Here is a 23,681-nt window from a genome sequence, read left to right on the forward strand (position 1 = left end):
CCACGTGGATGACAGGGCGGGGGGCGAGCACAGCTGGGGCCTGCCGCCCATGTGGTCCCTCCAGACAATATCGTGAGCTTCGAGGTGGGGATTCTGCTTCCCGTGTCTTTACGACGCCTGCACGGCCTGAGCTGTGACGGGCCTGGCCATGACCCCCAAAGTCTGGGTGGCCTGGGGAGGACAGAAGCCCAGAAAGGGACCCCGATTCTCAGGCCCCACAGGAAGAAGCAGGGCCTCAGCAGGGGCCCAGGGCTGAGGCCCATTTCCTGACTCTGCGGGCAGGACATGTGGCTGGGCAGCCCCTTGGGGTGTTACCTGGCCAGGCTGTACCCGTGCTGCAGGGAGGAGAACAGCAGGAGGGGCTGGCACAGGGCAAAGCGCTCAGGGACCCAGGACCAGATGTCTCTCATCTCCCTCACGCTGACGATCTCCGAGCGGAAGTTCTCTGCATGGACGGCCAAGTGTACAAACTGCCTGAGGGGAGCGAGTGGGGTCAGAGTCCGAGGGCGCGTCCAGGGCCAGGCCATGCCCCCCGAGGTGTGCCCCAGAGCTCATTTGGAACTAAGTCCGGAGGGAACTTCTCGCCTGCCTGCGTGTGTTCAGGGCCGAGTTCTAGATGCCCAACAGGGAGAAAGTTCCCAGGAGTCCCACCTCCCACCCATTACAGAGGGAGAGTGCCCAGCCTGGATGGAGACAATGCACATTTTCTCTAAGAAATCAGGACAGAGTGACTGCTCTGGCAAGACAAGGCTTCACAGCGAGCCAAGCACCGGCAGATAGCACAACAGAGGCAGACAGGCAGGCAGGCAGACAGACAGACAGACAGAAGGTGCCTGAGCATCAGTCGGGCTCAGAGGCAGTGCTGCTGAAGCCGGTCCGCGAGAGCAGCCCTGGGACCCAGAGCAAGCAGCCGGCCTAGAGTCAGCCTGGTGGAAAGACAGAGGCCAGGCGTGCAGATGCGGTTTCAGACCTACCTTTTAGAAAGTGACACACTGAAAAACAGGAGAAAGCAACGGACATGGAGAAGAAAAATAAAACAGACAAGGAGAGATTAGTGTGAGTACCGATCCCGGACAGGCCTTCGATGGCCCAGAAGAAAGAGGACTGCACGCCAACAGGCCGCAGCGCGGCACCGTCACAGCGCCGGCTACCAAATGGACACAGGACACCATGAACCCCTGACCCCGCTCTCCTGGGGCTATGCTCCAGGCGGGGAGGCCACGCCCATCAGCCACAGCAGCGACCAGCCACGGAGCCCAGAGCTGGAGGGGCGGAGCAGGGGCTGCCCTGAAATGACCCTGGGAGTGGGCCTGGCCTCCCGCAATGCCTTCTGACCCCAGGGCCAGCATCAGCTTTCATCTCAGCTGTGGGCCTGGTCCCAGAGGATAGGACCCGATGTCCCTCGTCTGTGGCTGTAACCGGGAAGGCCCTTCCTATTTCAGTGTCTTTTCAGCCATGCACAGATGTCTGGGTGGACCATGGGCAGAGGCTGCCTGGAGGCCAGCTGGATGAGCTCATGCCAGACACATCGCGCCCCAGCCCCTGACCCGGGGCGGGTCCCTCGCAGCCTGCTGGGGACCTACCTCTTCTGCTTCACGGTGATGCCCTTCTGCTTCAGGGCTTTCTCGTTGGCCATCTGCAGGAGCTGGATCTCCTTTCGGGAGAAGAGGCGAATGGCGAACGCTTTCTCCAGCAGCTTCTCGGGGGATACCGTCTTGGCAATGTCTTTGACGAACATGCGGATGTCCTGCTTCACGCTGTCCGACTCCAGCGGCTGCCCGGCCCTCACCTTGTGGAAGAACTTGAGGATGGCCAGTGCCACGCGGTACAGCACCTTGTAGCCCTCCACTAGGAAGACGTCAAAGACCCGGGCAAAGTAGCAGAGGGGCAGCTCCCCAAACAGCCAGCGCTGCCAGTCCGCATAGACCTGCAGGATGTCCTCCGACACAGCCACCATCAGCTTGTGGGCTGCCTGGCAGTACTTGTTCACCAGGTCCCCGAACGTCATGCAGGATGACTCGAAGGCCAGGAAGCTCTGGTCGATCAGCCTCCGGCCGGGGTCATTGCAGGCCAGGATGCGGCAGGCCTTCTCGAAGCACTCGGCCTCGTCGATGCTGTAATGCAGCAGCAGGGCCACCACGGCCGGCAGGGCGGGGCAGAAGGAGATGTCCGGGAACTGGTTGGCGATGCACAGGAGGATCTTGCGCACAGCACCCTCGCCGCGCGCGTTCAGGCAGTAGCTGGGCACCTGCGTGTTGTCCACGAACTCGGGCAGTGGCAGGCAGCTGCTGCTGTGCTTGCCCACGATCTTGCCCACGATATCGCTGTACACGCTGGCGTCGGGCGTGACCGTGCGGCAGGGGATGTCCCGGATCAGGCGCTGGTACACCTTTCCCCGCAGCGCGTGGCTTTGGGCCCAGTAGCCCTGGCGTGCCAGCTGCTTCAGTTCCTGCAGATCGGTGCAGCTCAGCTCCTTGGGCCCCAGGTCCTGGATGGCAGCGTCCATCTTGTCTCTGTCCACGAAGCAGTTGTATCCTGGAGAGTCCATAGTGCCGCTGTGCTCAGGAGGACGCCCTGGGCTGCCAGGAGGGGAGCACGGAGTGGCTAAATCCTCCAGCCCCCTTTCCGTGGGTTTTCTGCTAACCTGTCTGCCATCTCACACCCTGCAGGATTAAAAAAACATTTTTAGCATGTATGTTTCAAGGTTCACATTTTAAAGAACACATTTTTTCAAATGTGGCATAGTTTTCTTTTCTTTGGAGACAGGGTCTCACACTGTTGCCTAGGTCAGAGTACGGTGCAGTGGCACAGCCCTGCTCCCGGCAGCCATGAACGGCTTGAACGAACGATCTTCCTGTCTCAGCCTCCCAAGCAGCTGAAACTACAGGTGTCCACCATCATGCCCAGATAATTTTTTTTTTTGAGACTCACTCTGTCGCCTAGGCTGGAGTGCAGTGGCGCGATCTCCGCTCACCGCAACCTCTGCCGCCGCTCCCCGCCTCCGCCCCGTTCAAGTGATTCTCCTGACTCAGCCTCCTGAGTAGGTGGGACTACAGCTATGCACCACCACACTGTCTAATTTTTTTGTATTTTTAGAAGAGACGGGGTTTCACCATGTTGGCCAGGCTGGTCTCAAACTCCTGACCTCAGGTGATCCACTTGCCTTGGCCTCCCAAAGTGTGGGATTACTGACGAGAGCCACCGTGCCTGGCCTAATTTTTTAAGTTTCGTAGAGATGGGGGTCTCACTATGCTATCCAGGCTGGTCTTTAACTCCTGGGCTCAAGAAATCCTCCTGTCTTGGCCTCCCAAAATGTTGGAATTACAGGCATGAGCCACTGTGCCAGGCCTTGTTTTGTTTTGTCTGAGACAGGTCTTGCTCTGAAACCTAGGCTAGACTGCAATGGTGCCATCTCAGCTCACTGCAACTTCTGCCTCCTGGGCTCAGGTGATCTTCCCACCTCAGCTGTAGCTGTAGCTTGGACTACAGTCAGGCACCACCACACCCAACTAATTTTTTCTATTTTTAGTAGAGATGAGATTTTGCCATGTTGCCCAGACTGGTCTTGAACTCCTGATCTCAAGCAGTTCACCCACTGCATCCTTCCAAAGTGCTGGGATTACAGGTGTGGGCCACTGTGCTGGGCCCGGACCTGTTTTGTTTTTTATTTTTTTTATTTTTTTTTTATTTTTAGAGATCAAGTCTTGCTCTGTTACCCAGGTTGACCTTGAATCACAGGCCTCAACTGATCTTCCCACCATGCTGGAATTACAAGTGAGAGTCACGGTGCCCAGCCACATTGTTCGGCTTAATCTTAGTGTAAGTATTAGAAGGGCTTCTACTTAAGTGATTGTTCTGAGACGCCATTACAAACTTTGGAGTATAACTTCTTTTCACAGAATTCACTAAGTTACTAGGTCACACAGATTCTGAGTAATGAGAGGCTAGAGATAGAGTTCCCATAAGGGCTTCAAGAGCTTGGCCCCTGGCCGGACACAGAGGCTCATACCTATAATCCCAGCTACTCAGGAGGCCACGGTGGGAGAACTGGTTGAAGCCAGGAGTTCAAGACCAGCCTGGGCAACACGGTGAGACCCCATCTCTACCAAAAAAAGAGACTGAGCCTGCTGAAAACACCTCTCCACTCGAGCATAGTCCACCCTAGGCTCCCAAACACCACCCTGCACCATGGGGCCTTCTGAAAAGGAATCCCCAGTTGAGAAGATCCCTTTGAGCAAAGAGATGCTTCATTCCAGTTCTCTTTAACCAGCAGTGCACAGTGAGAAAGACGCAGCCTATGCTGTCCCGCCCTGTCTGGGTTGGGATTCTGAAGCCAGCTCTTAACTTTCTAAAACCACCAGCTTGAAAGCTACGCTTCAGGCAGGTGCTCCAGGGAGGAATCTCTGGTGAGGAGCAGGTGGGTTTCCCAAGGGAGAGCTGGGACCTACATGGAAGGTGCTGCAGCCTTAAAACTGCATATCTCTCCCAGCACTTTGGGAGGCCGAGGCGGGTGGATCACGAGGTCAAGAGATCGAGACCATCCTGGTCAACATGGTGAAACCCCGTCTCTACTAATACAAAAAATTAGCTGGGCATAGTGGTGCATGCCTGTAATCCCAGCTACTCAGGAGGCTGAGGCAGGAGAATTGCCTGAACCCAGGAGGTGGAGGTTACGGTGAGCCGAGATCGCGCCATTGCACTCCAACCTGGGTAACAAGAGCGAAACTCCGTCTCAAAAAAAAAAAAACAACTGCACATCTCTGGATCCAGATGAGCCAGAAGTCAAGTGGGGGTGCTGGTGCTTCTCCGAGAACAGCATCGCTGGGCTCAGGAGAACACAAAAGGAGTGGGTAAGGTGTGCCCCGTGGGATTCTGGACGACGGGTGGCTGTTCTGGCCCAAGGCTGCCATCCTGCGCACAAAAGTTGCAAGGTTTGCTTATGCACATCAGACTAACCTTTCTTCCTGGGATGGTACCAGTTCCCAGAGATGCCACAGGGGTCTGCTTCAGCGAGTTCTGCATAGTGACCAGACCACTCTGGTTTCTCCTGCAGCTAGAACATTTACCTACCCATTATAAGGCAAATACTACTTTAAAATACTTCGCAAAAAGTAAAAATCACAGTGTGAAACCTACATCTGCGACACACCGTCTTGGGAAAGCACCGTGACGCTGTGTTTTTGTGTGTGTGGTAAAATACACGTAACATAAAATTTATCATTTTAGCCTTTTTTTTTTTTTGAGACGGAGTGTCACACTGTCATCTGGGCTGGAGTGCAGTGGTACCATCTCAGCTCACTGCAACCTCTGCCTCCCGGGTATAAGCGATTCTCCTGCCTTAGCCTCCTGAGTAGCTGGGACTATAGGTGCCACCACGCCTGGCTAATTTTCTGTATTTTTAGTGGAGACAGGGTTTCACTATTTTGGCCAGCCTGGTCTTAAACTCCTCATCTTGTGATCCGCCTGCCTCAGCCTCCCAAAGTGCTGGGATTACAGGTGTGAGCCACCGCGCCCGGCCCATTTTAGCCATTTTTAAGTGTACAGTTCAGTGGCATTAAGTACATTCACACTGTTGTGCAACCATCACCACCATTCAGTTCCAGACCTTTTTTCTTCTTCCTGTGCCCCTCCCCCAGCCTCTGGCAACCACCATTATATTTTTCTGTCTCTATGAAATTGACTACTCTAGGTACCTCATGTAAGTGAATCATACAATATCTTTTTTTTCCCCCCTGAGACAGGGTCTTCTCTGTTGCCCAGGCTGGAGTGCAGTGGTACAATCATGGCTCACTACAGCCTCTACCTCCTAGGCTCAAGAAATCCTCCTACCTCAGCCTTCCAAGTAGCTGGGACCACAGGCACACATCACAGCACCCAGCTGATGTGTGTATTTTTGGTAGAGATGTCTTGAACTCCTGAGCTCAAGTATTCCCCCAACTTGGCCTCCCAAAGTACTGGGACTACAGGTGTGAGCCACCATGCCTGGCTAATTTTTTTTACAGTAGAGATGAGGTCTTACTATGTGCCCAGGCTGGTCTCCAGCTCCTGGGCTCAAGCGATGCTTCTGCCTCAGCCTCCCAAAATGCTAGGATTACAGGCATCAACCACCATACCTGGCAGTTTTGTTTTTAGAGACCGTGTCTCGCTATGTTGCTCAGGCTGGTCTTGAACTCCTGGCTTCCAGCAATCCTCCCATATCAGCTTCTCAAGTAGCCAGAATTACAGACACAAGCCATTACACCCAGCCCTGTCCTTCCTTTTCTTTTTGAGATAGGGTCTTTGTTCTGTCACCCAGGCTGGAGTGCTGTGACACAGTCATAGTTCACTGCAGCCCCAAACTCCTGGGCTCAAGTGATTCTCCCGCCTCAGGCTCCGGAGTAGCTGGGACTACAGGCATGTACCACCAGGCGCAAGTAATTTTTAAAACATTTTCAAAATAGAGACAGAGTCTTGCTATAGAGACAGAGTTTAAGACCAGTTGCCCAGGCTGGTCTTGAACTCCTAGGCTACAGCAATCCTCCCGTTTCAGCTTCCCAAAGTGCTGGGATTATAGGCGTGAGCCACTATGCCCAGCCTGTCCTTCCCTTTTTTTTTTTTTTAAAAGACAGGGTTTCACCATGTTGATCAGGCTGGTCTTGAACTCCTGACCTCAGGTGACCCACCCGCCTTGGCCTCCAAAGTGCTTGGATTACAGGCGTGAGCCACCACACCCAGCCCTGTCCTTCCTTTTTTTTAAGGCCAACTAACATTACATTGTATGGACAGACCACATCTTGCTTATCCATTCATCTATGGACAGACACCTGGGTTGATGCCACCTCTTGGCTACTGTGAACCATGCTGCTATGAACGTGGGTGTACAAATACCTGAGTCCCTGCTTTCGATTCTTTCAGGCACATATCCATTGATACTGTTTTTATAGGAACTTCCCCACAGAAAACATTCATCAAAACAAAGTTTTCTGACAAAAACATTAAAGCTACATTGATTTTTTTTTTTTTTGAAACGGAGTTTTGCTCTTGTTGCCCAGGCTGGAGTGCAATGACACGATCTTGGCTCACCGCAACCTCCACCTCCTGGGTCAAGCGATTCTCCTGCCTCAGCCTCCCAAGTAGCTGGGACTACAGACATGTACCACCACGCCCAACTAATTTTGTATTTTTAGTAGAGATGGAGTTTCTCCATATTAGTCAGGCTGGTCTTGAACTCCTGACCTCAGTTGATCCTCCCGCCTCAGCCTCCCAAAGTGTTGGGATTATAGGTGTCAGCCACCAAAGCTGATTTTAATATATCTCACTGGAAAAGGCTTGCCCACAGCAGGACCGGGCCTCAGAAGAAAAGAAACCCTTAAGATCGCTGATTGGTTTGCTTTGGCCGGGGAGGGAAAGCAGCAGGAGCTCTCCCCTGGTCCCGAAGGCCAGGCCGACGGGTCCACTCACATCCACATGGCCACGCCCAGGTCACACTGTACAATTTTCCACGTGTTGGTTATCCACAGCTTACATCCCTCCTTCCCAGCTCTGGGCCCACTAACCTCTGGAGGAACCCCAGGCCCATCCTGTTTGGGTGAAAGAACTGGCTCCTTCTCGAGGCAATAAACATGTTTCTAAACAGAACAGGAGCTGGGCAGAGCAGCACCAGCCTCCACTCAGCTGGCCCCAGATGCAGGTTGAATATTAAACTGGAAACAGTAAAAGCTGTGACTGCACCTTACAAAGTTCCCTCAGGGAGATGCAGATCCCAAGTCGTGTTTGCTGCTGCGAATGATCCAGGGATGTGCTGGACTCGGGGACACTCGAGCCAAGGAAGTATGCAAAAGTCCCCGAGGGAGCACTTGGATTCTCTCTTGCTCCCCAAGCCCCTACCCAAAAACAGAGTAGGACGTTTCTGGGGCTGTGCACACAAGGCAACAACCCAGTTAAGGCATCTATAAAAACCAGGGCCAGGCCAGCACAATGGCTCACACCTGTAATCCCAGCACTTTGGGAGGCTGAGGCGGGATGATCACTTGAGCCAAGAGTTCAAGACAAGGCTGGGCAACATAATGAGACTTCATCTCTACACGCACACACACACACAAAAAGAAAGAAAATAGGCAGGCATGGTGGTATGCACCTATAATCCCAGCTACTTGGGAGGCTGAGAGGGGAGGATCTTTTAAGGCCAAGCCCAAAAGTTCAAGATTAGCCCATGCAACATGGTAAAACCCCATCTCTGCAAAAAAAATACAAAAACTAGCCAGGCATGGTGGTGCCCACCTGTAGTCCCAGCTACTCAGGAGGCTGAGGTGGGAGGGCCACTGGAGCCCAGGAGGTCAAGGCTGCAGTGAGCCATGAATGTACCACTGCACTCCAGCCTGCAGGACACTATCTCAAAAATTAATTAACAGGCCAGGCATGGTGGCTCATGCCTGTAATACTAGCATTTTGAGAGGCTGAGGTGGGCAGATCACTTGAGGACAGGAGTTGGAGACCAGCCTGGGCAACATAGTGAAATTAAAAACACAAAAATTAGCTGGTGTAGTGACATGTGCCTGTAATCCCAGCTACTCGGGAGCCTGAGGTGGGGAGAATCACTTGAATCCAGGAGGCGGAGGTTACAGTGAGCTATGATCGCACCACTGCACTCCAGCCTGGGTGACAGAGCAAGAGTCTATCTGAAAACAAATAAATAAATAAAAATAAATACATAAATAAAAACGAGGTCCAGATTGGTTTCCTTAGGTTTAAAAAGTCTTTTATTATGCCAGTGATATATGAATGGAAAAATAACAAAAAGTCAAATAGTACCAAAATGAGGGGGTAAAAACACAGAGTTCTGTTTAAATTACCCCTTAATCGTACTTCACTTCTACGTAAAGAAATCGCCATGCACATTTTGGTATATATCCTGCCAAACATTTTTCTTGCATTCACAACGGAGTGAGGTTTTCTTTAAACTGGCAACTGAGATGAAGAAGTAAGGAGGTGGAAACTGATGAAAACCGTAAAATACTCGGGGCTGGCACACTTACGGGTTTGAGTGCCCACACTCTGGAGCTGAGTGCTCACGGCTGAGTGGGCTTCCCTGTCATCTACCCTCGGGCTGGCTGCTGTTGTATGTCATAAGCCACACCTGCTCCCATGCAGTGAACAAGGCCTTGCCTGTCCCCATAGTCCCCCAACTCCTGACAAAGTGCGGAGCCGGAGGCGGAGGCCGGGGAGAGGGAGGAGGCGGGGGCTACTGTGGAAACGGGCCAGCTTTGCAGTCAGACGGGCCTGGCCGCAGAGTCCGGCTCTGACACCTGTTTGTTTGAAATGTGGACAAGCTGCGCATCTTCCCTAACCTGCAGTTACCGTGTCTGTAGAGCAGAGCTGATGAGTAACACCCACCTCCTCACGGGCATCCGTTCCCAAGTAACCCCTGTGGGTTGAGCGTTACTCTGGACTCACTGGGTGGAGTGCAGATGACATTAGGATAACACCCCACAAATAGTATATCCCACACTGTCTCTGGGTTCAGGCAGCCCAGGGCAGACAGTGCCAGCAGGGCCCTGTGGGGGTGCCTCCCTCAGTGGGGGAAGCCACTTTCCCTTGGCCTCTGAGGAGTGAGGGCATCGCTTCTCGCCACCAACACTGCACTGCCCTCACCTAAATGGTGCTCCCCCACCAGCCTCAAGTTCCCTGCAGAGGCACGGGGTGGGGTGGCGTTGCTTCTCCGACGTGGCACCTGTCAGCCCAGCTACCAGCAGCTCCCTGAGTATGGAGTGGGAAAGCACTCCTCCTGTCTTTGGGACCAGCCTGCAATTCCAGGAAAAGAGGAAAAATTTCACCTGACACACGAGAGAGTCACAAGAATTACAGATAGAGACAGTTTCAGAGGGTGGGGGTCCACACAGTGGGTCTGGAGGGGGACAGCTAATTTATCGAGGGTCCTCAGGGTAGACCCCCCCCCCAAGAGATGACACTGAGTCAGAGCAGTGAGAAGGAAGACGCCAGGATTGCGGAGGACGAAGCACTCCAGACACCAGCAGAGCAGGTGCAAAGGCCGAGGAGCAACAGGCCCACCGTGCTCCAGGGCGCAGAGGGCAGCACAGACACACCCATGGGGCCCGTGGATTGTATTCTAAGCACAGTGGGAAACTGGGAAGGGATAGGATCCAGTCCTTGTTCTGTTGCGGGATTTACCGAGTCTGCTGATAGAAAGCGCTCAGCCCAGCCCAGCCAGCCAGGGCCGCTCAGCTGCCGGAGGACTCTCTCATCCTTACAGGGTCCCAGGCCTGGCACTAGGAAGGTGCTCTGGAACGCCCAGGGCGTAACAGTCCCAGCAGGTCAATGCCCAGTCGGTCCTGCAGAGGAAGGTTCAACTGCACGGGCCAGGGGGTGGCTCTCTCCCAGGCGCTGGCCCGTCCCAATGCTTCTCCCCACAGCCAAGCTGCCTTCCACACCCGGTGTGGCTTCTTTTCTACCCAGGAAGCCCCTCCAGGGACCTACACGGCCTTTCCTCATACGTGCCACGCCTACTTGAGAGCTCAGGGTACCTGCAGATGAGAAGCTAATATTTGTATTCATTCATTCATTCATCTACTTTTTAATTTTTTCAAGACAGAGTCTTGCTCTGTCACCCAGGCTGGAGTGTAGTGACATGATTTCAGCTCACTGTAACCTCTCCCTCCCCAGTTCAAGTGATTCTCCTGCCTCAGCCTCCAGAGTGGCTGGGATTACAGGCACCCACCACCATGCCCGGCTAATTTTTATGTTATTAGTAGAGACGGGGTTTCACCATGTTGGCCAAGCTGGTCTCGAACTCATCTGCCCGCCCTAGCCTTCCAAAGTGCTGGGATTACAGGCGTGAGTCACCTCACCCAGACTCATTCATTTATTTTGAGACAGGGTCTCACTCTGTTCCCACAAATATTTCTTTTTTTTGAGACAGAGTTTCCCTCTTGTTACCCAGGCTGGAGTGCAGTGGCGCGATCTCGGCTCACCGCAACCTCCGCCTCCTGGGTTCAGGCAATTCTCCTGCCTCAGCCTCCTGAGTAGCTGGGATTACAGGCACGCGCCACCATGCCCAGCTAATTTTTTGTATTTTTAGTAGAGATGGGGTTTCACCATGTTGATCAGGATGGTCTCGATCTCTTAACCTCGTGATCCACCCACCTCGGCCTCCCAAAGTGCTGGGATTACAGGCGTGAGCCACTACGCCCGGCCAAATATTTCTTAAAAAAAAACAAAAAGTTGGCTGGGCGCGATGGCTCATGCCTGTAATCCTAGCACTTTGGGAGGCCGAGGTCGGAGGATCACTTGAGGTCAGGAGTTCAAGACCAGCCTGGCTAACATGGTGAAATCCTGTCTGTACCAAAAATAGAAAAAAATTAGCCGGGCATGGTGGCGCATGTCTATAGTCCCAGCTACTTGGGAGGCTGAGGCAGGAGAATTGCTTGAACCAGAGAGATGGAGGTTGCAGTGAGCCGAGATTGTGCCACTGCACTCCAGCCTGGGTGACAGAGTGAGACTCTGTCTCAGAAAAACAAAAAAAGGCACTGCTGGGACCCGGGAAAGCTGCTGGGACCATGAGGGGGTTGGGGTCTGCAAGCCTGTAGCCATTTAAGGGGCTCCTCACATGTGGCAGAGCTAGGGCTGTGCCCTGTGGCCAAAGGGCACAGTGGTCATATACGTCACCTGACATACAAAGTTAACATTTTGGGGAAATAGAAATCACTCATATTCATTTGCACATAGCTGCTTTTTTTTTTTTTTTTTTTTTTTTTAAAAAAAAGGAGTTTTGTTCTTGTTGCCCAGGCTGGAGTGCAATGGCACGATCTAGGCTCACCACAACCTCCACCTCCTGGGTTCAAGCAACTCTCCTGCCTCAGCCTCCCGAGTAGCTGGGATTACAGGTACCCACCACGTGCTGACCGGTGTTTAGCCAGGAACACCCAACGGCGGCCTATGTCCTCACTCCCCGGGAGCCCCAATAACACCCCAAATCCGTCCTCCGCAGCAAACCCTCTGAAGGTGCCCACAGGAAGAGGGAGGCAGCCAGGAGATGGGTGGGGGCGTCTGTCGAGGGTGTGGCGCCATGAGCTAATTTCTAGCCAGGAGGCAGGTGGGAGGGAGCATGGATGTGGGAGGAGGTGAAGCCTCGCCATGGACAGTGGGGCAGGAGGGGCCCCGGATGGGCAGCTGGTCCCTCCCCTCCAGCAAACCAGTACCTCACCCCAGCCTCAGGGCGGAACACAACCCCACAGCTGCTGGCTACTGGCGACTTCACTTCCTGCTCATCTCCCTTTACCCTGGGACAAAGAGGACCTCCGAGAGAGGCTCTAGAGGGTCGCCGAGCACAGGCCGGACTCACCCAGGTCTGGGACTCCAGAGCACTTGGCCATTTCTAGGGCCCAGGGCCCTCCCACAAGTCCTGGAGACAAAGGCCACCCCAGGGCGGCTCCTGCTAGCAACACCACCTGCCGTCCCCAAACACCAAACTCCAGGCCCGAGAGCCTGAGTCACGAGGCCTCTGCCTGTCTCACTTCTTTGGGAGGAATGTGATTTTCCCAAACAACTACATTAGAAAACAAACTCTGTTTCATGTGACAAAAACAGAACACACATTTAGCCTCAGTGATGACATTTTAACATCGCCAATGCCAACCCCGGACACCGGGCCTCCCTTCCTGGGGACCGCTCCTGTCCTGGGTCACAGGAAACGGGAGGAGGCAGCACATGACCAAGGCTCCCTCATCCCACAGGTCGTCATGTGACAAACCTCCACTGAGGTGCCTCCTCTGTGCCAGGAAGAGACGGCTTGAGAGGAGGCTGTCAACCTCAGCAGCTCAGGATGTGCTAGGGGAACCCCAAGGGCAGGGCTGTGAAAGGGGCGGAAAGGTGTGGAGGCAGCCTGTGGGTGGAGACGGTGCCCCTCAGACCGAGGCAAGAGTGGGCAAAGGCGAACAGGGCCATCCTGGCAGTGCTGAGGGGCTGGGGTGGGCTAAGAGGCGAGTGCCCCCACACGGAGTAGGATGAGAGTCTAGGCAGGTGACCGGCTGACATCTGTGTTTACAGAAATCCCCCCTGGTGGCCCTGGAGGAGGAAGGGTTGGGACAGAGAAGTCAGGGAGAAAGGAAGGCAGAGTCTAGACCCAGAGGGTGAAGACTGGGGGAGCCCAGGCCACTGGGGATGCTGGAGGGAGGGGGCAAGCGATGAACAGGGAATTCCAGCCCAGGAAAGCCCCACTGTGAAGTTTTCAGAGCCAGTTTCGATACAGATGGTTCTTAGACAAATGCCAGAGGAGCGCAGGCTGGAGGCAGAGCCCTGGGGGCGAGGCCCACAGCACAGAGGGTACCCTACGCACTCCCAGATGCTACCAAGGGGCCAACTGCAGCCCCCTGGGCAAAAGGTAGCCCCATCCCAAGGTAGGTCAGCGTTCGCTAGGACTCCAGGTTGAAAAGCTGGGGTTGCAGACCTGGGCCTCATCCCGCCCTGGCCTGACCACCACACCCATCCTGGCCACAGGATCAGCCCCGCTCCCAGAAGCTGCTAACAAGGACCAAGGGTTCTGTCTGGCTGGGCCTCAGTCACAGGGCCGCAGAACAGGGCATGGGCATCAGTTGTGTTCTCAGTTCTTCCTGTCTGCTCTGAGCAATCCCTCATCATTTCCTGGGAGTGGGACTGGGAATGAAGAGGAAGAGGAAATGAGGCTGGGCTCCACGTGTGGGGAACCCCAATGTCGGTAGCCAGGGACAACAGGAAGGAGGCGCTCTGGCCCCGGCGGGTTTCACATTTTAGGAGATGCACACTCCTCTCGGCGGGCTTCCCTGGCAGAAGCCAAAACACTCTCGCTCCTGGACCTAGCTAAGTGCTGCGGGAATAAGGCGGAAACCTGCCATGGACTAGGAAGGCCGGCAGGCCCCACCCGCTCCTGAGCACAGACCACACCTGCCAGGCAGCCCCAGGGATGACAGCTGACAGGGAAGCTCAGAGTGTCCAGAATCCATGGGGCAGGGGCAGCGGTGGGTCAGGTGGAAATGCTAGGGACGGTGTGGGGGTGGCTGAGAGAGCTCAGCTCCGGGGTGTCTGGACTGTTTGGAACAACTCGGAAACCACGTTTTCCTCTGCTGACACCAGCACAGCCATCGGCACAGGCTCTGCGACCCAGAAAATGCAGGGGTTCCTCCATGCAGCAGGAAATCCATTCTACAGCGGGTGCCAGCGGGGCATCCTCCGATTCAATCCCGAACCCTGGAGACATCTACCTGGAGAGCTCAGATCCCACAGGTCGGGAGCTCAGTCCCCAAGCCCCCCACGACCCCAGACACCAGGCAGAAATCCAGGCCTCTGGAACTTCTGAGGGACCAACTTCAAGCTGAGGTTCCCACAATCCCTGTTTTGGGTTCAATTAATTTGCTGAAGCAGCTCACAGAACTCAGGGAAATACTTACATTCACTAGTTTAATAAAAAGGTTGTTACAAAGGACAGAGATGATGGGACCTTTAGGGTGAGGTACGGGAGAGGGACACGGTGCTGCCTCCAGGCACCCCTCCTGTTCAGCTGTCCAGAAACTCCCCAAGTCCTGTCCTCTAGGGTTTATGTGGAGGCTTCATTAAGTAGGCATGATTGATTAACCCACTGGCAATCAACTTGACCTTCAACCTCTGGACCTCTCCCCTCCCTGCGGTTAGGGGTGGTGCTGAAAGTTCTAACCTGCCAGTCCTGCCTGGTTTTCCCAGTGACCAGCGCCACCCTGAAGCTACCAGTCAACACCAGCACACAGAAAGACAGCGCCACAGAGATTCTGAGGATTTCAGGAGTTGTATGTCACAAAATAAGGACAAAGACCAAACAGATGTTTCACAACATGACGGAGGTGCTGGGAGAGTAGGTGGAGGGAGGCCACAGGAACACACTGGACGGGGCGGGGACTGGGGCCTAAAAGCAGACCTGGAGTGGCACGTGGATGGCAGGGGTGAGGGGAGAGGTGACCCAGCATTCAGCCCCAGGGAGGTGATGGTGCCTCTTCTGGCTAGGAGACCTTCCTCTCAAGTCTGAGCCAAGTCTGATTTCTTCACGAAGGGCCCAGGCCTCCCACCTCCCTATTGGGAGAGGCCAGGGAACACCTAATCCTGTCCGCCGAGAATCTGCTGGATGCCTCAGAGACACAGACAAATCCCAGGTAGAGGCCCAAGGTGCAGGCAGACGCTCGTCCTGCCACATAGCCCCGCCGCCCCAGGCCTCAGCCCTGGGAGAATGGGGCTGGCACAGTGGGCCGTGACGGAAGAGAGCCACTGGCCTCGTCTGTGCACCCAGGTCTACCTGTTCTTTCTGGGACCTTCTTCTGAGCACCTTCTAGGCGCCTGGCACTGAGCTACTAACAGCTGAGAGAGAAATTGGTAACCTGGCAGTGAGGCTGGAAAGTGGATTTGTAGACACATGTAGATGGAGAGGCCCTGGGATGGCTGCGTGCCCCGGGGAGCTGGAGTGGTTCTGGAAGCCCTTCTGGGAGGCAGTTACATCATGCTGGGGTTTGCAGGGCAGACTAGGAGGGAGGAGGGGGGTGTGCCAGGGTGAAGACCTGCACTCAGCGGCAGGGAAATATAAGACTTGCTCTAAAGTGGGGAGTGTGGGCAACTGAGTCACGGGCCTGAGCTCCACCCCATCCTGATAGTGACAGGGCACCACCAGAGTACCGGGGTGGAAAGGCAAGATCAAGCTTTTATTCCAGAAAGATCTGTGGCCTGGTGGCCTGAAGGGCGTGTGCAGAGGCCACAGTCGTGAGAAACATCCACAGCGGGTGGCGAGTTTGGGAGGAGAGGAGGGGAGGCTGAGAGGAAAAGACCACCAGGGGTCCGCTGCGTGTGGGGTGGGTACCCCCTGGACTTCCCATGCACAATGTCAGGGGTGGGAGACAGCCGCACAGGCATGTTTTGAGAAGGCTCCTGTGGCGATCCCCTTCCCCTGACCTGTGCCCCCACGCCAGTGAGACCCTGAGCTACAGGATGATGTCTGACCGGGGCTGGATAGTGACTGTCACTAACCTCGGTGAGCACAGCCGCTGGTCTTCCCCCACACGTCCTTACCTTGCTATCCGCCTTTTACCCCTGGCCCCTGCTCCCAACGTCTCTTGTTTCTCTGGAAATTGTGGCAAACACACCACTACCACATTCTCGTCCTTCCCGAATGTTCCCTCCTGGCCAAGCAGCAGCTGGGCTCTCTCCATCACCACCTGCCTCCTCTCTCCAGCTCAGGACCTTCCTCTCTGTGGTGCCCTCCCTTGAGGGCCAAGTTCGCAGTCCTGGCTGGAAGCTCCATGTTCTCTTGAACCTTAAAAGCCTTTACACCTCTACCTTTCTATCCCGTCCCTGGGCATTCCAGAAAAGCACTCCACCTACTCCAGGGGCTGCACAGTCACAAACCCACCCACAGCCCATCCTAGAGTCCGCAGCACCCTCCTCCCTCTCCGAGCTCTGAGCCCCCCAGCCACCTGCCGCTCTGGCTTTTCTCTCTTGCCAGCTCAGCCTGGACCCGTCACGCCAAGGTCCAAGTCCCACCCACCAACCCCACACTCATGTCTCAGCCGTATGGAGAAACTGCACAAGGAAGTCGGCGTGAGGCCCGAGGGTAGCTGAGAGGAGAGGGAGAAGTCTCGAGCGGCCCCCCTGCAGTGCCTCCTGGCAGCCTTCGCAGCCCACCCGGCCGACACCCTCTCCTCTCCAGCTCACAGCTGCCCCCTCCCACCCACTCTCCCCCAGGAAAGGGGGCTTGTCAGACAGGAGTTTCCCAGCTATCTGCACTCCCACTGCAGACCAAAGCCCCTGACCCAGTCCTGGCTCTCACCTTCCGGGGACCCTGGCTCCCCATCTCTCCAAGGCTCCCCTGTGCTGTGACAACGGGCCCTAAACACAGCAAACCACAGGGCCTGGGGCTCCGCTCCAGCTCCGCCTCTTCTCCGTTTTTCTTCTGAGCCGAGCAGCTGGCAAGAGCAGACGACACCCGGCTTCCGGCCCTCCCGCCTCCCGCCGTGGGCTGTGCTGGCCGCCGGACCTCCCAGCCGTCTTCGGCCTCATCCGGTCCGCCTCCCTGCCAGGTGTCTCCTCACCGCTCCCCGGCTGCTCCCCAGACTCTGCGCCTGTCTCTCCCAGGGAGCTCACCCTCTCCTGAGGCTAGAATTCTTCCTTGAGGTTCAGGCCCGTCCCTCCAGCTGCTTCCCAGGTGTCTCTGGGACACTCCCAACATTCACACTCCACGTGACTCCAGCACAACTCAGCTCCCACTCCCAGCCTCCTGCCCGCTCAGGGCTTCCCCCATCACCGTTCTCCACCCGAAACCCTCTCCTGGTGTTCCCCGCCCTTCAGGATCCGGCCCCACCCTGCCCTCGGACAACAGCTTCAGGAGCCCTGGTCACACAGTGCCAGCTGCAGTCCCCACACTAGACTGAGGGAATGTCACTGTCCAGAGAGGCAGGACATACTTGCCCCTTTCGCTTTCTGCTCTCAGTTCAATCTCCCCTCCTTCACAGGCGTCCATGGGACCTCCAGGGCAGGGTCAAGCCTTCACAGAGCTCCACGCCTCCTGTCCACATCTGTCCTCACCCTTGCCCAGCACACCCACCGTCGTGGCGCCGGCTTATCCACCCAGCCCCGCTACTGGACCGTGACTTCTGCACCTAAGAGTCTCACGCTATGCCCAGCGTACTCTGGGAAGAAGGGAACAGAGAAGACAGGCGGAGACTTGGGCCCAAGACAAATTTAATTTTGAAGGCCAAATAACAACAGGAAGCATCATGAGCCTGCCCACCCTAGGTGTGACCTTTCCTGCAGGCATCCTCACATGACAGGAAGGTAAGGGGTGCCTGCCTCAGCCTGAAGCAGGGCACAGGCATCTTTCAAATGTGACTGTGGAATGGCGACCGGCATTCCACAGTGACTACCAAGTAGATGCTGACCGGGGAACTTGATAGTGGCTCTTTGCTGGAGGCACACAATGGATGCCAGGTACAAAAGGGGTGTGACCATTAATGAGGTGTTAGTCACCGCACTGTGGCCAGTTGGCCCACCTGCCTGCGCTGGTTGGAAATGCAAACGCACAGTGTCTGTGGCTCCTGAGCATAGGAACTGTGGCTTGGAGCCTGAGTGGGGGCAGGCTGAGCCTCAACATCGGCCAGCCACTCAAGATGGCACCCTGTTCCCTTTCATAGGCAGACATCTTTCTTTCCCCAGCCTGGTCTGGTCCACCCAAAGGCAGGGGCTGGAGTTGGCCCAGGACTCTGCTAATTCAGGATCTTTATCATCTAAGTCCAAAGGTTCTCCCCACAGCAGGTCTGGAAAACACCCCCCAGGACACAGGAGAACCAGGGCGCTCAGCTCTCAGCAGCACAGGAATTTTGATGGGTCTGAGTTCCAAGCCAGGTGCCAGTGACAGATGTGCCGTGGAAGGCCAGGCACACATCAGATTCTCAGCAAGTGTCTTTAGACCTAGGAGGAGATCCAGCTCGGGATGGAGTTGTGGCAGGTTTAATCATTTTATTTTTGTTTACTTTTTATGTCTGGTAGAGACAGAGTCTCACTACGCTGCCTAGGCTGGTCTCAAACTCCTGCCCTCAAGCAGTCTTCCCACCTTGGCCTCTCAAAGCGTTGGGATTACAGGTGTGAGCCACCACGCCCAGTCCTCATCATTTTAACAGGCATTCAAGACATGCTTCCTGAATGCCAGTGTGCCAGGTACCTGAGCACAGAGGCATGGCCCCACCCAGCCCAGGTCGGATGTACTGACCACACCAATCCAAGATGCAGGTGCTGCGACAGGGTGCCTTCCCAGAGCCAATGCCTGCCTCCGCTGGATCTTGCAGTGTGGGGAGGCCTTACCCTCAGGAAGAGACAGCGTGGTCAAAGGACAAGATCCCGGTGGGCAAGCCTGGTCAGAGCTACCCAGCTCTGTGAGAGCTCTGATTAAGACAGTTCTACGGTCCAGCGTAACAGGCACCAAGAAGCCAAAGGGCCCAAAATAGAGGCCTGGGATTCACTGGCCTGCCAAGAAAGGACAGTGCACCTGAGTGCGGGGAACAGGGAGAGGGCAGCCCAGGAAGCCGCCAGAGCAGAAAAGTTCATGTCCACACCTCGATCCTTCTAAGGCCACAGGTTTACCAAGGTAGGAAGGCTAGAGGACCCTTGCTGGGAAAGGGATCACAGAGGATAACTAGGGAAGAGGATGTAAATGATTCAAGGAAAGGCTGAAGGGACCCAGGTGATGGGATCCGTTTAGCATGCCACAGTGAGTGGAAGGGCTTTTACTGGAAGCACCCAATTAAAATTGTGTAACAATCAGTCAGACACATGGTTTCAGATTATGGGAAATCTGTATCCTCAGTAGATTCCCAGGTCCCCTGTGGTGTTTTCTCAATGGCCCGTAAAAAAAGGGAACAGGCTGGGTGTAGTGGCTCATGCCTGTAATCCCAGTACTTTGGGAGGCTGAGGTGAAAGGATCCCTTGAGCCCAGGAGTTTGAGACCAGGCTGGGCAATATAGTAAGATATCATCTCTACAAAAAATAAAAAATTAGGCAGGTGTGGTGGCATGCACCTATAGTCCCAGCTACTCAGAAGGCTGAGGTAGGAGGATAGCTTGAGCCCAGGAGGCTGAGGCTACAGCGAGCCATGACTACACCACCGCACTCCAGCTTGGACAACAGAGTGAGACCTGGTCTCTTAAAAACAAAAAATAACTGCCGGGCGCAGTGGCTCACGTCTGTAATCTCAGCACTTTGGGAGGCCGAAGTGGGCAGATCACAAGGTCAGGAGTTCGAGACCAGCCTGGCCAATATGGCGAAATCCCATCTCTACTAAAAATACAAAATTAACTGGGCGTGGTGGCGCATGCCTGTAGTCCCAGCTACTCGGGAGGCTGAGGCAGGAGAATCCCTTGAACCTGGGAGGCGGAGGTTGTGGTGAGCCGAGATTGCCCCACTGCACTCCAGCCTGGGCAACGAGAGTGAAATTCTGTCTCAAAAACCAAACCAAACCAAAACAAAAACAATTAACAAAAAGAGAAAAAGATGAGGGCACACTGGGGAGGGGCAGGAGGCCGTGGCTGTACGTGCACAGTCCTCGGAGGCCGTACAGCCTGTGCCGTGAGCAGGTTCTGTTGGAGGGTTTAGATAACAGCTCACAACCTTATCCAGAGGCTCACGTGCCGGCTGCGGGCAGACAGAGACTGCTTTGGGGGCACAGCCTTTCCCCAGCCTCACCCATTTGGCCCCTCAGGGTGGGAGGACTGCGGGAGGCGCACCACACGCCTGGCCTCTATCCTTAGTAAATTTTTTTCCAAAGTCATGCCTGTTGCCAGTGCTGATGGACGACACAGAAACAGGGTCCTGGCAGGAGAAGGAGGTGCCTCTGAGGGCTCTACAGCCTTGGGTGTCTGGGTCTGAGAAGGCCTTTTCCAGAGCCATACCTGTGAGAACGCTCTGAGAAGACCAACCCTCGGACCGCAGGTGAACCAGGTCCCTTGAGAAGAGTGACACCCAAGCTGGAGGTTCCCCAAAAGGTGAACAGACACGTGAGAGAGGAAGGCCACTGCAAGGACACTGGCATCCTCACATCCCACATTCCATCCTTCACTCTAGGGGACACACTGGGTGTCGGTGACAGAAATTAAAAGCCCAGGCTGGGCCCTGTGGCTCACACCTATAATCCCAGCCTTTGGGAGGCCAAAGCGGGAGAATTGCTTGAGCCTAGAAATTTGAACCAGCCTGGGTAACAAAGTGAGACCCTGTCTCTACAAAAAATGCTGGGCGTGGTGGTGTGCGCCTGTAGTCCCAGCTACTCAAGAGGCTAAGGTGGGAGGATTGCTTGAGTCCAAGAAGTCAAGGCTGCAGTGAGCCATGATTTCATGATCCCACCACTGTACTTCAGCCTGGGCAACGGGAGGGAGACCTTGTCTCAAAAAAACAAAAAGAAAAGAAAAGAAAGGAAAAACGTCTGTAGTCCCAGATATTTGGAAGACCCTGTCTCAAAAACAAAAAACAAAAAAAGAAAGAAAGAAAATTAAAACTCCACTACCCTCCCCCATTCTCCTGAAAGGCAATGGGTTACTGACTGACCTTCTGTTACCTTAATGACTCTGTTTTCGGAATTTATTAGGAGCCTACAGGGTTCAGGGCTCTGTCTTGTTTTCCTCACTCTACACATTCTCCTGGGAAGACCCAGCCCAACTGCCAGCTTAGACGCCACAGAGCATCCCCAAAACGCTCTCTAGCCTAGTACACTCTGCTTGGCTCCAGGCCAGAACGCAAGTGCTTACTGCCCAGACGTCTCACAGTAACCTCATCGGCATCTCCACATGGTGCCAGCCCGCTCCCTCCCTTCACACTCTGCATGGGGTGTGGCACTGCCAGCCGCTCAATCCTGGAACATCCCCTCCTTCCTCCCTGGCTCTTCCCATCCCACAGTCACTTGTCCCAGAGTCTTGCTCTCTTTTTTCTTTTGACACAGAGTTGTCCAGGCTGGAGTGCAGTGGCACAATCACAGTTCACTGAGCCTGCAACTCCTGGGCTCAGGCGATCCTCCCGCTTCAGCCTCCCAGTGTGTGGGCTTGCAGGTGTGAACCCCCGTGCCCAGCTGAGTCTTCCTCTTTCTGTGCTGACATCTCTCTGGGTGTGCCATGACAGTCCCTCAACTGGCCTTGGCCTCTCTGCAGCCCTTCACCTCCCTGGCCACTTCTGATCAAGTCACTCACAAACCCAAGATCTTCAGAGGCTTCATGGCACTCAGAGTGAAATTCATACTCCCAGGCTGTCACCCAAGGCTTTTCCCAGCCTGCGGTCGGCCTAGCTCACTCATTTCACCCCATCCACCTGGGGCCACCATTGCCCTTCTCCCAAGACTTGGTGGGCAGGAACCACGCCCATTACTTTATATACGCTGTTCCTTTGTGGGAAGGTGCTTTCCCTCGCTTGTTCTTGCCACCCTGATCATCCTTCAAAATGAAGCTCAAGCCCATCTCAGAGCCCCACCCCCACCATAATCCAGCTGGACGCCAGGCCTCTGCACCCACTGAAGGTTCTGTCCGCCTCTGTGGGAGGTTCTACCTTGTGTTGATTCTCCTCTCTCCTCACTGCAATATAAGTCCAAGGGCCGAGACCAACTCTTACTCAACACCGAATCCACAGAGCGCACAGCACGCTCCCTCCTACGAAGTATGAATTCAATAAACGCACTTTTGTTGTTTTGGTTTTCAGAGGCAGGGTCTCGCTATGTTGCCCTGTCACAATCACAGCCCACTGCAATCTTGAGCTTCCCGAGTAGCTGGGACCACAGGTGCATGCCACTATACTTGGCGAATTTTTTATAGAGATGAGACCTCTCTATGTTCCCCAGGGTGGTCTCGAACTCCTGGGCTCACATGATCCTCCTGCCTCAGCCTCCCAAAGTGTTGGGACTACAGGCATGAACCACTGCTCCTGGCTTAATAAATCCATGTTGAAAGGATACAGAAAATCATCGAATAATGAATTCAAGTTGGTCCTCAGTAAAAAGCCTGAGGTTTTGTTTCTCTGATATTATCTCCAATTGAAAGGCAATGTTTGAAACAGCCACTGAAATTGCTGCTTTGAGCTGAAAAGGACTTCTTTCTTCCATTTACAGAGTTGTCATAACAGAAAAGGTATGCTTAGACAGGTAAAACATTGAACAGGGTAAATGTTAAGTGCTGTTTTTATAATCTGCTTCATCGTCCTTATGTACTTTAAACCAGAAACCATCTAAAGGCAAACATTTAATATGTTTTTTGAGCTTGGCTCAATCTGTAGTTAATTAAGAGCAACACAGCGTGCCCAAGGTCACTCGAGCCTTCTGGACAGCCCTGGCAGGTGTGGTCAGTGAGAGCTAGCAAGGCTACCCCGCAGGTGACTTTACAGACCCTGGGTGGCCAAATTGATTGTTGTTATGAAAACCCTGCCTAGATTAATTCTGCATCCCCAGAAGGTCACCCTCAACCCAGTGGAAGCAACTGCAATAGTTATCATTCCAACAAAGGACCTTGATCCATTTCAACCATTATGTAGAGAGAACCTCTGTCCCCGCCGTGGCCAGGCTTGGGGGAAGCAGAGATGAACAGTGTGGCTCCAGCCCTGTTCACAGGGAAAGACAGGCTTCTAAGTAGAGCGCACACTCCCCAATAAGTACTCCATGTAAAGCCTTTATCTGAGTGCTCAGATTAGATGAGGATCAACCCTCAGACTAAAAGGAAGCACACGCAGGGGTCATGCCACGGGCTAGGAACAGGAACTGTAAAATCTTCATATGATTTCTTGATCTTTTCTTATCTGGATTGGTTTTGCCCCGTCTGTATTCCTTAAAATCAAAAGAACCCGACTGCGTGTCTTTACCACAACCGAGCAAACATCCACAGGTGCCTACTGTGTGCTGTGGACGGAGCCCTGGCCATTAGGCAGAGGAAAGGCCGCGCACGTCATCCACGGGTGCCTACTGTGTGCTGAGGACAGAACGTGAAGACGGAGCCCAGGCCCTCGGGTGGAGGAAACAGTACACAGGTGCCAAATAATGGGACGGTTCCTTCTGCACATTGCCTGGAAGTCACCTGCCGACTCCAGAGCAAACACAGCAAAACAGGAAAAATCACCCGCTAGTGCTTCCATTAGCCGACACCCCCTTTCTGGAATAAGCTGCTGGGGAAACACAGTGACACTGGCTT

General features: G+C 54.4%; 1 protein-coding gene across 7 annotated transcripts in view; it reads right to left on the reverse strand.

Moving 5' to 3' along the window:
- The window catches only part of TBC1D24 (TBC1 domain family member 24), a 30,831-nt gene that overhangs the window by 6,266 nt on the left and 884 nt on the right, over positions 1-23,681 (reverse strand). For 2 of the 7 annotated variants that reach the window (XM_021667230.2, XM_021667229.2), the window contains exons 2-4: positions 1,584-2,663; positions 975-992; positions 316-474 (exon numbers count right to left, since the gene is read on the reverse strand). In XM_021667230.2, coding sequence (XP_021522905.1) covers positions 316-474; positions 975-992; positions 1,584-2,548 — 1,142 coding nt within the window. In that variant the 5' untranslated portion in view covers positions 2,549-2,663. Of the gene's footprint in view, positions 1-315; positions 475-974; positions 993-1,583; positions 2,664-9,630; positions 10,925-16,810; positions 17,243-23,681 lie in introns of those variants that run through there. The other 5 variants (XM_012441974.2, XM_012441971.3, XM_012441973.2 and 2 more) reach the window with 5 other exon arrangements.

The sequence above is a fragment of the Aotus nancymaae genome, unplaced genomic scaffold (genome assembly GCF_030222135.1).
Source record: "Aotus nancymaae isolate 86718 unplaced genomic scaffold, 86718_ANA_hifiasm-v0.15.2.pri h1tg000049l, whole genome shotgun sequence".
Taxonomy (NCBI): Eukaryota; Metazoa; Chordata; class Mammalia; order Primates; family Aotidae; genus Aotus; species Aotus nancymaae.